Raw genomic sequence first — 13,336 nt, forward strand, 5'->3', positions numbered from 1 at the left:
GCAGCTTTCTTCTGGGCTGGGTGTTGGTAGAGTTGGGATCTCCTTTTATGGAGTAACAGACTCTAGTGGTATCCGTGGTTCCATGCTTTTAAGTGTTCTGGCATCAGCTGCACATAGGGGATGATGCCTCTATTATCCTTAGGCTGTGCAGATCTTCACATGCTACTGGGGAACGTTTTGTAGAAAATCCAGTCCAGGAACGTCTGAAATATATAAAACTCTTACATTCTTGGTTCTCTATCTTGCTCCTCATCAAGAAGGAGGAATCCACACTGGAGGTGTGAGAAGGCAGAGTTGCACACTTAGGGTTCCCAGAACTGGACTGTATCCTTAAGTGGTAACCGAGTCAGTTTACTGAAGACAGAACTTTGCTTACAAACTTTTTTTTTACCACTGCTAAAACACTGAATGCACTTCCAACTTCTTTCCATTGTTTTAAAATCCTTTTTTCATACACTGACACCAACCATCCAGAGGTCCTTTGCTAAAAGTTCCACTATATTTATCATTGGAGGACAGTGGTGTGTTTATACGCATACTACCAAACTTAGTCTGTCTCATTCACACATTTCTCTTGTAGCTACATTCTTATCTTCCTAAATTATTCTAATACCCCAAATCTGTTTTGGGGTCTCACTGAGGTGGCTCAAAATGGTAAAGTTACTCCTTTAATTTTTATTTTGAACTACTTGTATTTGTTTCCCTTCTTGCAGGCTTCATTTTCTTGCTTGTGTCATTAAATGGACAAGAAACCCTCAGTCTTCTAGTCATTGCTGCTTCTCTTATTGCTTTAGAGTTGCACTGCACTCAGCTTTAGCCACGGTAATCAGTCAATGTTGGACTGCTACCCAGAGTAGCTCTGTAGATGAAAAATGTCAGAATAGTGTTAGCTTCAAGAGCAGTTTTGTCAGTAAAAAAAGGAGAGAGCCTGTTTCCTCATCATTGCTGAAATCTAGTACGACTTTGCTTAAGGTCAGGAAAATGCACCTTCTATCCACTACTACTCTCCCTTCTCCTCCAAAATGATACCAGATGTGGCAGTAGTCTCTACCCCTGCCATATATTTCCTTTTGAACCTGGAGTGGGGATTCCCGGAAGAAAGAAAAAAAATATAGACCTGTGGAGACCTAAAAGCTAGACTCAAGTCTACAATGCAATAAGTTAACCAATCAGTTGCTTAAGTTAATACTGATTCCAATTCATTATTTCACATTTGACTGAAGAATTTTCAAAGACATGGCAAACCCAAACTTTTTTCTTCCTCGTGGATTTCAGTATCTCTGCCCTGTAGTATATCTGCTGTGTTTGACCCTCCAGAGGTTATTGCTTCACAATGTAATATTTGTAAAGCACATGTTCTTTTCTTGAAAACCAGGACTCCTTGTTGCTAACTAGCTTAAACTTTTTGATCTCCAGGACATGCTACAAAGTCCACCTGTTTCTTCCCCAAAAGCTTAAACGCAGGGGTCACTTAGGGAATAGGATTTTTAATGTTATACCTATTTTGAGACTTGACCAGTTATCTACTGAAGTTACAAGACTGTAGTGCTTTTAAAAAATAAACGTGCCTAGAGCCTAGGAAAACTGTTTTGTCTGTATAACTCAGAATGGATTGATTTAAATCAAGATAATTTGAATCACTGGTTTCAATCATGATTTAGCTCAATAAGCGGAAAACCTTGATTTAAAAAATAGATTTTAGTCATATTGTGCATTGTTCTGTTTAGATGTTTTCTTAAACAAAGGTTGAGACTCAGTAACCATTAAACATGTTGATTTTGCAAATAAATATAGGATTTATACTAAATTTGATGTTCCCTTTTACTAATACCATATACATACACACAATTAAGGGATTATATAACATATTTGCCTCAATTATTATTTTTTACATTTTAATTATATTAGAAAATGGTGAATTATGCATTTCTTACTAATTACAAGTTGAACCTTTCTTATCCGGCATGCTGGGGACCTGACTGGTGCTGAACCAGAAAATTTGCCAAATCACAGGAGGTCAATATTGTCTAGCAGCATTACCAATGCATCCACTTCTTAGTGGGCTCTTAGAAGATATTTAGGGGTAAATTACAGCTAAATAACAGCACAGAATACTGAGGGCCAGGGCTGCTGTCTGTAAATGAACTTTATGGGACTGTGGGAAACTTGGCCATAGTAAGTGGACATCCAGCAAACTAAAATCATGATGAACCATGGGTGTTGCTGGATCAGAGAGTGCTGAATTATGAGAAAGGTTCATCCTGTAGTTGATTAATATTTACTTATGGTTATTGTGCCAACCTTGACTTTGATAGAAATTCAAATTCCAATAAAATGCACAAAAACAGCATTTTAGTTTTATGTAATAAAAATATTAACTTAAGCTTTTTTCTTATTATCAAACACTTATCAAACCTTGCTTTGCAGCTAAAACTGATTAAAGGAAATATTTGTAATTAGTATGATGAACTGATTTATGGTAACCATGCCGTTAAGATTTTAGAATTAGTTGATATACCCTCACACCTAGTTTTTATTCATAGATTGGGAAAAGAAAAGCAAGCTTTCCTGCTTTTTTTGAATACTCAGTTAGTTTCTTAACTTTGAATGAAATAGTCATTGAGTGGAACTAGATGAATAAACTGAAATGACAAAAAGACTGCTGCTTGTCAAAGCTGGTTTAGCACTTCAGCAAACTTTGGTTCCAAGTGCTTATCTAGTGACTTCCAGTAGTTCAGTGGTTTGACTTTCTTTGAAACTTCAGTGGTATGTTGTGAGCAAGACGTGAGAAGTCATTCTTCCTCTCTACTCTGCGCTGGTTAGGCCTCAGTTGGAGTATTGTGTCCAGTTCTGGGCACCGCATTTCAAAAAAGATGTGGAGAAATTGAAGAGGGTCCAGAGAAGAGCAACAAGAATGATTAAAGGTCTAGAGAACATGGCCTATGAAAGAAGGCTGAAAGAACTGGGTTTGTTTAGTTTAGAAAAGAGACGATTGAATGGGAACATGATAGCAGTTTTCAGGTATCTAAAAGGGTGTCATAAGGAGGAGGGAGAAAACTTGTTCATCTTGGCCTCTGAGGATAGAACAAGAAGCAATGGGCTTAAACTGCAGCAAGGGAGGTTTAGGTTGGATGTTAGGAAAAAGTTCCTAACTGTCAGGGTAGTTCAAACACTGGAATAAATTGCCCAGGGAGGTTGTGGAATCTCCATCTGTGGAGATATTTAAGAGTAGGTTAGATAAATATCTATCAGGAATCGCCTAGACAGTATTTGGTCCTGCCATAAGGGCAGGGGGCTGAACTCAAGGTCCCTTCAAGTCCTAGTATTCTATGAAACTTGACACACAAATGTATTGCTTAATACTTTTGTATTTAATTTAAATTACTTAAATAAATAAGTTGTCAATCTCTAATTTATTGTAAATAGCTTTTAAAATACTGATTTTATTTATAACAGATTTTTATTTAAATTACAATCAGATTTTACATTTAAAAAAATAAACTTTTTAAGCTATGTTCGTATAATTTTACATAAGTTCTAATCGCATTTGTCTTGCCAGTGTTTTAGCTCAGCGCCTTCACATTTCATTTGGCTTAAATCATCCATGAGAACCCCTGGCCTTTCGTACATACACAAGTTGAACAGTACAACCAGAAAAAGATTTCCTACCATAGAAATTAAGGAATTAGATTATATATACCAGCACCCTCTGTGTATCACCCACTTACTTCAGGATAATCCTGACAATAGATGGCTCTTGTAAGATTCCCTAAGAGTCATATGTGCTCTCTGAAATCAGATTAGGGTTGTGTCTGGACTACAAAATCCTATCAGAAAAAGATATGCAAATTGCAAACTGCAATTTGTGTATCTTTTTCCGCTTTTCTTCCAAAAGATGCTTTTCCGACAGTTGTCCTATCTACACTGGGCCAGTTGTCGAGGGGGAAAAAAAGCCTCCTTTGGAACATCCCTTCTTCCTTGTAGAATTAGATTTACAGGGATGCTAAAAAAAGTGTCTACTTTTCTGAAACTTTTCCAGTATCCTGGAAAAACTCTGCAGTCTTAGATATATCCTAGAACTCTGAGAATCTGCAACTAATCAGGAAAAGTAGTGCAGAATAGTAAGTAAAGGCAGTCCCCGGGTTACATGGATCCGACTTACATCGGATCCCTACTTACAAACAGGGTGAGGCAACCCCGCACTAGCTCCTTCCCCCCAGCAGACCAGGGAGACGCGAAGCTAGAGACCCCCCCCCCCCCCAGCAGACCCGGGAGACGCGGAGCGGCTTTTCTCAGCAGACACCTCAGCTTGAGAATAAAGGACTGAGGGAAGTGAGGTGTGGGAGAATAAAACCGAGCTCTGGAGAAATGTTTTGCTAGAGTTTCCCCTACAATATGTACCAGTTCCGACTTACATACAAATTCAACTTAAGAACAAACCTACAGTCCCTATATTGTATGTAACCTGGGGACTGCCTGTAGTGGCTGATCCTAAGTTGAATAATGTCTCATAATTCAGTTTGATCTTTAATTTAAGTTACTTGGAAGATAGAGTTTCAGGGGCCTTGCCAAAATAAGGCCTAACAGGGTCTTCCCAGAAACTATTAGTGTTGTCTCACTGGGAAGAGGAGAGAAATAACACAAACTGAGAATAATCAAGGAGAGAGAGAGAACAGTGAGAGAGAGGGAGAAGTAAGAAAGCAAAAGAAAGAAAGACAGAACAGTATAACTCTGAGAGAAGCTAGAAAGAAAGATTTTGCATCTCTTAGCTAAAGATGTTAGGGCTGCAAACTAGTAAACTGCTTCTTTTGTTACTAGTTTCTCCTGCAATTGGGGAAGCAGGACTTTTTACTTTCCTTGTAAATACATAGAATACTAAACGTCCATCTTCCAACTGGAAATTCTCCAGTGTATAAGCTCTGACTGTGAGTGCTCTGATGCTGGAGCACCCACAGAAAAAATGAAGGGTGCTGAGCCAGTGGCAGAACCCCAGTCATCTCCTTTCCGTCGCCCCAGTGTCTCCTCCCTCCTAGCAGCCCCACCAATCAGTGTTTCTCCCTCCCACCTGCCATAGATTAGCTGTTCTGCAACATGCAAGAGGAGCCGGGGGTCTGAGCGAGGCAAGCAAGAGTGGGGTATGTTTAGGGGAGAGTGGCAATGGAGATGGGGCAGGTCAGGAAAAGGCAGGGCAGATTGGGCTTTTGGGAGAAAGGTGGAAAGCCTGGGGAAGAGTTAGGGGTTGTGCACCCTTTCCCCAGCACATTAGAAAGTTAGCACCTCTGCCCCAGGGCTCTGAAATTTGACTAGCTGCTCAGATCAAAAAGGGGTGTCAGTATTATGCCCCAAACCACTACTAAAATTTGAATACATAGGACGTTAACAGGGATGCCAGCCAGTATCTTTTGTATCAGCTGCTACTCGTAGATGTAAAAGGGAAAAAAACCCTACAGAAATGTCAGGCAAGTTATGAAATAACAACTTGAGCCTCCAGTCCTGCAAATTGCTTCAACCAGGCAGAATCCTACTGATAACACTAAGACAGTAAATAGATGCAGGGGTTTAAAGTAAATTGCACAATTAGCATCTGAAGGGTTAAATCAATTTGATTTTAACAAATAGGAAGGAACTGGTTAAGAATTTGGAAGTGGAAGGCCGCTTGGGTGGAAGTGATCATAAAATGATAGAGTTTATGATTTTAGCAATGGTAGGAAGGAGAACAGCAAAATAAAACAATGGATTTCAAGAAGGCAGACTTTAGCAAACTCAGGGAGCTGGTAGGTAAGATCCCATGGAAAGTAAGACTAAAAGGAAAAACAATTGAAGACTGTTGACAGTTTTTCAAAGGGACATTAATGAGGACTCAACATCAAACTATGCCGTTGTGTAGAAAAGATAGGTAGTATGATGAGAGAGCACCCTGGCTTAACTGGGAGATTTTGATGATCTAAAAATCAAAGAAGTCCTACAGAAAGGACATGGTAGGACATTACTAAAAGAGGGAAAAACAATAACAGAAAATGTGGAAATGGCAGATGTGCTTAACTTTCTTGTTTTACATCAAGAAAGCTGGTGATGATTGGATGCCTAGCATAGTGAATGCTGGAGAAAATAAAGTAGGTTCAGAAGTTAAAATAGGAAAAAAACAAGTTAAAAATTACTTAGAAAAGCTAGATGTCTTCAAGTCACCAGGGCCTGATGAAATGCATCTTTGCGTACTAAGGAGCTGATTGAAAAGGTATCTGAACCACTATCTATCATCTCTGAAAAGTCTTAGAAGTTGGGAGAGATTTGAAGACCGGAAAAGAGTAAATATAGCACCCATCTATAAAAAGGAAAATAAGGACAATCCAGGAAACTACAGACCAGTCAGCTTTTCTGTGCCAGGAAAGATAATGGAGCAAATAATTAAGGAATCCATTTGCAAACATCTGGAAAATAAGGTTAAAAGTAACAGTTTGCATTATTTATCAAGAACAAATCACATCAAAGCAGCCTAATGGTTTACTTTGATTTGCCAAACAAAAAACTTCATTTAAAAAATCCAAGTAAACTAATTGTACAAGTTCAAAGGATATGCAAAGGATGACCAGCAGAAACCTAGCAAAGAAATAAAGTTCTACCCATCTTTGCACCTAAGGCTTTTCATTCCCTCGTTACTTCCCCCCCTACTTTTATAGCTCACGAGTGAGGAAATCTGGGCTGAATTTCTGGCTCTGTCACAGATTACTGTGTTACTTTGGGTAAATGTCATAATTTCTTTTTTTCAATTCCCTCACTGTAAAAGAATATTTCTTTATTTCACTCGAGTGCTGGGAAAATGGCCAAAGCATACACCATACCAATAGGATGGGGGACTCTTTGGAGAAACAGCAACTGAAAAAATCTTGGCTCATGATGGATAGTCAGCTGAGCATGAGCTCCTGGTATGACACTGTGACGAATGTGGTTAGTGTAGAAATAGGGGTCTATTATGTAGCATAGGGAGGTTATTTTACCTTTGCATTTGGCATTGGTACAATTGCTACTAGAATCCTGTGTCTGATGCTAGTGTGTACAATATGAGAAGGTTCAGAGAACCACAAAAATATTAGAGTTTTGATAAAAATGCCTTTTATCAAAAGTTTCCTGGAGCTCAATCTGTTTACCTTATTTAGTAGACGGTTATGTGGTGACTTAAACAATCTATAGTGACCTACATGAGGAACACAAATTTCATAATAGGGGTCTTTTTTTTTTATTAGCAGAAAGAGCTATAGCAAGTCATGACTGGAAGTTGAAGGTAGATAAATTCATATTAGAAATAAGAGGCACAATTATAATGTTGAGGGTTACTCACCATTGGAAAAACTCAGTAAGGACACATCTATACTTAGCAGACAATCAATGCGCCAGGGGTCGATCGTCTAGCATTCGATTTAGCGGTTCTAATATAGACCCACTATTGAACACTGAGGGCAGCTCCTGCCTGCATCCAGTACTCCTCCTTCTGTGAGGAGTAAAGGAAGCTGACAGGAGCATTTGGTCCCACTGGCCTTTCGATATGTGGACACCTCACACCTCAGCTTAAGGTAAGCCAACTTCAGCTTTGCATAGCTGGAGTTGTATACCCTTAAGCCGACCTTCCAGGGGTTAGTATAGATCTGGGATAAGGGTTGTGGTAGATTCTATCACTGGCAATTTTTCCACTGGATATCTTTGAAAAAATATGCTTTTAGTTCAGTCCACAGCTATTGAACTGAATGAAGAAATTCAGGGAAGTCCGTGTGTGTTTGTGTGTGTGTGTGTCCGTGTGTGTGTGTGTGTGTGTGTGTGTGTGTGTGTGAGATTGAGGAGATCAGACTAGATGATTATCTATTTTAGGTATTTATACAGTCCTTATCACCATTGTATGTGAGCATCTCACAGTTCTTAAAGGCTATGTCTACACTGCCTCCTCTTGTGCAAAAAAATGCAAATGAGGTGAAGCATAGAATATCACTGCCTCATTTGCATAATTAATGAGGCTCTGTTTTTGCTCAAGAGGGGGGTTTTGTGCAAAAAGGAGCCATCTACAGGGCTTCTTTTTGCGCAAAACCCCCCTCTTGTGCAAGAGCCATTCTTCCTTTTTCCAGGAAAAACGGCTCTTATGCAAGAGGAGGGTGTTGTGCAAAAACGGAGCCTCGTTAATTATGAAATGAGGCGTGGTGCTATTCCACGCTTCACCTCATTTGCATTTATTTATTTATTTTGCATAAGAGGGGGCAGTGTAGACATAGCCAAAGTGTTTATCCTCCTAATATCTCTGTGAGGTAGGAAAGTACTGCTAATCTCCTTTAGATAATGGGCTTCCTACTCCAAGATCTTTCCATATCCCTGTTCTCCAGATACCAGTCTTGGAGCACATGTTTTGCCTGGTGCTTCCACTCACCCACATATCCCTTATTAACTAGTCTTCCTCTCTGGAACCTCATAGTCTTTGTGAGGTGTTGAGAGAGTGATCTGGGGAAGCAAGAAGGAGGCCTCAGAGAACAATATTATCTGAGGGCACATCTTCCCTGCAGAGAGAAACTCATGACACCAAGTCTCACAGAGGCGGTCAGTTGACTCAGTCTGACAGGGCTGCAAGGCTAAAAATAGAAGTGTGGAGGTTCCTACTCTGACCCTCACTAGGTTTCAAAGCCAAGGCTTCAGCCCAAGCCTGAGCGTCAACACTGATATTTTGATCTCAGCAGCCTGAGCCCTTCAAGCCCATGTAAGTTGACCCATGCTCTGAGACTCATCACTGCAGGTTTTTCTTTGCCGTATAACAAACCCTGTGATGTAATTTCTGTGTGTGAAGATGAAATCCTTGGGCCTTGGTTAGAGTAATGGGGCACAATTTTAGAAAAGGACAATTTAAAAAAAAATCCTTTGCAGAAACTAGTAATTATTTTATTAAAATAACTTGGTTGTCCTTAGAATTTATTGCACCAAACAGATTAAAATCAACGATTAAACTGAATTAGAAGTTTTTAAATTCCCTTTCATTGCTTATGCATTTCTCGATGTACTCTTAGGGTGTGTCTAGACTACATCTCTCTTTCAAAAGAGGGATGTAAATGAGGCACTTCGAAATTGCAAATGAAACCAGGATTTGAATTTCCCGCACTGCATTTGCATAATCACGTCATGACGCTCTTTCAAAAAAGCACTATTTCAAAATTGAAACTGCAGGTTTCAATATAAAGGTTTACAGGATCTTTCAAAAAAGGCTTCAATTTTCGAAAGAACTGCATCTAGACTGCAGTTTCAATTTCAAAATAGTGCTTTTACAAAAGAGCGCCATGACGTGATTATGCAAATGAAGCACGGGAAATTCAAATCCCGGCTCCATTTACAATTTTGAAGTGCCTAATTTACATCCCTCTGTCAAAAGAGGGATGTAGTCTAGACACACCTTTAGTTATAGAGTAGCTACTTACACTTTCATAGTAACTAAAACATGGATTTCTTTAATGTTCTAGAATTTTAAAACCATTGTCACTTTATCTAAAGAGTGGTATTGGTTCTTATAGAAAATCTATTACACTTCTTTGGGGTACAATTTTTAGCTATACAGAGAGTGGCAAATAATGCATATACCAGATGTAGGGTACTAAATATATACAGTTGAAAGTGGAAGATGTAAGGGAAATAATCTGTCTTCAGCTACCATAAAGGTAACAATATAACTTAAGCGAAGTAGTCTACTTTAGAAAAGGTTAGGTGAGGAAGCCCCTATCTTGAAAGCTTCAGCTAGAAATAAGAGTTCAGAAACTGGACAAGACTTCATGGGAATAATTTTAAGATTCAGATGAAGTGTTCCTAGTTGTCTGAGCAAATGAGGAGTGATAGCAGTAAAAGGAAATTGTTACCACAGAGATGGCCAAGAACAAGTTGTGTCAGTGGAACAATTGTAGTCACGTAGTCCTACAGTCAGCACAAGGGCTGAGTCAGACTGGATGATACAAAGGTTTTAATGAGATGAGAGTTGACTTGTAAAATAATTATGAATATTTTGATGCTTAGTTAAGAGAGTCATCCAACACTACTGCTATCTGCAGAAAAGTTAATCTCCTTTTAATTTATCTACCCTGAATGTTTTAAGGATCATTCACCCACTGGTCCAGATGTCATGATGGAACAAGGACAAGAATCCCCATAGCAATTGCCTGTCACATTTTGCTGTCAATGCTTAAAGACAGTTTACTTTCTTATTAACCTTTTCCTCCCCATAGATAGTGCCCTCTATCCCTGAGAAAATGGCTTCTCTTTAATGATTCTTGTTCAGAAGTTTATTGCATTTCACTATGAACTTGATTGATTTTTAATGAAGGAAGCCTTAGTAGATTAAGTACACTCATTAATTCCAAAGATAAGTGGTGGGTAAAGGAAGAGGGAAAATCAATTAATACATTACTAACTTGCCAAGAATGAAGACTGCACCTGATTTTATTTAAAATGAACTTATTGCTGCTTGCTTTCCGTGGTCTGTAGTGATAGCTGTGGAGACTACATGTCCATTGGTGTAATACTCTGCCATACCCTGAATGCAGGTTACTCATAAGTGCATGATGAAAGAGATCACAGTGAGTGGACAGGTTGCCTCTAGCCAATTTATGGAGCAATTTTAGTTTTTTGAATGAATTTTATTCATATTGGTAATATAAGAACCAGTAGTACTAGCAGGACAAGCCTGAGAGTGTGTGAATGTTATGTTTGAAAAATTCAAAACTCAAAACCTGGGTATACAGTCTTGGGCTTGTGCCACGGGGCTAACAACAAAAGTGTAGACTTTGTAGCTCAGGCTGGAGTGTGGGCTCTGAAGCTAAAGGAGAGGGAGTGTCTGTCAGAGCCCAAGCTCCAGCCTAAGCTTCACTATCCGTCCTGCTGCTTTCTAGTGTAAGCTCTGTAAGCCTGAGTCTGTAGATCTGGGCTCTGAGACTTGCTGCTGCAGATTTTAAAACACAAGGGAGATGTATCCTAAAAAGCGGAACACTGGATGACAGAAGTAGAAAGAAGGAATCTGTACCCTCTGTAGGAGTATCTCAGGCTAAAAGTCAGAAGTTTTTAAATTAGAAAATACTGATAGAAAATATTTACTCCCATGAAAGTGAGTGTCAAAGCTTTTATCAAGGGATGAGATAATTAGTGGAATAACAACCACACCTCAGTCTTTGTGTAATAAGTTGTATGGGCATTAAAATGCTGATATTACTGACTTTTATTTTATAGGGTGCAGTTGTAGGCCATCAGTTATCACTTCACTTGTTTAAGTGTTCTACATGTTTTTATCATGAATAAATTGTATGGTGATAAAGCAACCTCTTTCCATCTTTCAGCTTTTCTGGGAGAAGAGGCTACAAGGCCTAAGTGCATCTGATGTCAGTGAACAAATTATAAAATCCATGGAGCTACCTAAAGGTCTTCAAGGTACTGCATGCCCTTAGCAGCTATGGTATGCCTAGTAAGCAGAATGTATACAAAAGATCATGTTATCTTTTCAAATATTCTTAAGCAGTTATGGTGTCTGTCTCTGACTTTGATTTACTTTAGCAACTCTCAGATCTTGACATATGCTTGTTGGCAGAAACACCTGTCTCCTCAAAAGGGTTTTCTGTTTTATCAAGTTACTTACTTAACTAATACAGGCAGTCCCTGGGTTACGTACAAGATAGGGACTGTAGGTTTGTTCTTAAGTTGAATTTGTATGTAAGTCGGAACTGGTACATATTGTAGGGGAAACTCTAGCCAAACATTTCTCCAAAGCTCAGTTTTATTCTCCCACACCTCACTTCCCTCAGTCCTTTATTCTCAAGCTGAGGTGTCTGCTGAGAAAAGCCACTCCGCATCTGCCTGGTCTGCTGGGGGGAAGCAGCTAGTGCGTGGTTGCCTCACCCCGTTTGTAAGTAGGGATCCGATGCAAGTCGGATCCATGTAACCCGGGGACTGACTGTTTAAAAAACATTTTAAGAGTTGCACTCTTTACTTGGCACAAGTACAACTGATGAAGTGAAATTCAATAAGTTGTAGGTCACAGTCAGTAACTATTTATTCTACCACATTGGAGACTTCTATAGAAATTTGAAAGAGTTGTGAAAGATTCACTACTGCTTGCCAGCATTGGCTTTGTTTCCTGTAACACTAAAGTAAAGAGAATTGAGATATTAGTGTAGATTAATTTTAAAAGCTGTAAAGAGAAATTGTATTTCAAGACCAAATGTTATGTTAATAAGTGTACTTGGAGACAAGATAATTGTTGGAGAAGGAACTCAGATCATTAAATCCATTGACCTTGTTTGAGGAAACTGTAGCCAATTTGTAAGTTATCGCTTCAGTAGATATTTATGGGTTTGTTTGTTTTTTTAATCTAAATGTTAAAATTGTATTAACAGGGATTCAAAGTAATTTGCTAAAATATCATTTGCATTTCATAGTCCTTATTACCATTAGATTTGTGGTCTTAAAATATATGCTCATACATATGAATATCATTTTATGTGTACAAAAGCTTCAGTGGGGTAGCCAAGTTAGTCTGTAATGGGAAGAACTTAAAACAATGAATAGTCTAGCAGCATTTTAAAGACTAACAAAATATGTAGATGGTGTCATGAGCTTTCATTGTCACAACCCACTTCTTCAAATGAATGGAGTATTAAAATCCAAATCCAAGAACTTTTAATACTCCATTCATTTGAAGAAGTGGGTTGTGCCCATGAAAGCTCATGATACTATCTATATGTTTTGTTAGTCTTTAAAGTGCTGCTATTCAACTATTTATAGTTTTTTATTTTACATGTAGTTGTCCTGCAAACAGGAGAATATTTGCCATTTCAAGTCATATGTACCATAGGGACAGTAAGCTATCTGGTTAAATAAATTAATTATTCAGTAATTTACATTGCAGGAGTTGGCCCAGGCAACAATGATGAGACTCTCTTATCTGCTGTCGCCAGTGCTTTGCACACCAGTTCTGCACCTATCACAGGACAACTCTCTGCTGCAGTGGAAAAGAACCCAGCAGTGTGGCTCAATACATCTCAGCCCCTATGCAAAGCATTCATTGTTACCGATGAAGACATTAGGTAAGGGAGATGAGACACGAAATTTTCAGTAAAATGTGCATTTTCATCTACTGAGCTTCTTCTTCATACCTATGGCAAAAAGAGAATAATCCAAAACATTAAATAGAGTAATGTGCTTCCCCAGGTGTACCTGTAATGTGTATCTGTTAAAATGCAGAATATACTGTTTGCTTACTAAATACATTTGCATTTAACAAAATCAAGGAAAACGCTGCTATGAGTATAGTACTAATCTGAGCCTTGGCTGACAGGGT

The 13,336-nt window shown here is 38.7% G+C and overlaps 1 protein-coding gene across 1 annotated transcript in view; it reads left to right on the plus strand.

Moving 5' to 3' along the window:
* The window catches only part of MBD2 (methyl-CpG binding domain protein 2), a 51,293-nt gene that overhangs the window by 18,888 nt on the left and 19,069 nt on the right, over positions 1 to 13,336 (plus strand). The window contains exons 4-5 of the mRNA XM_075932650.2: positions 11,340 to 11,430; positions 12,905 to 13,082. Of these exons, the coding sequence (XP_075788765.1) occupies positions 11,340 to 11,430; positions 12,905 to 13,082 (269 nt within the window). The remainder of the gene's footprint in view (positions 1 to 11,339; positions 11,431 to 12,904; positions 13,083 to 13,336) is intronic.

The sequence above is a fragment of the Pelodiscus sinensis genome, chromosome 6 (assembly GCF_052426305.1).
Source record: "Pelodiscus sinensis isolate ZL-2025 chromosome 6, ASM5242630v1, whole genome shotgun sequence".
Taxonomy (NCBI): domain Eukaryota; kingdom Metazoa; phylum Chordata; order Testudines; family Trionychidae; genus Pelodiscus; species Pelodiscus sinensis.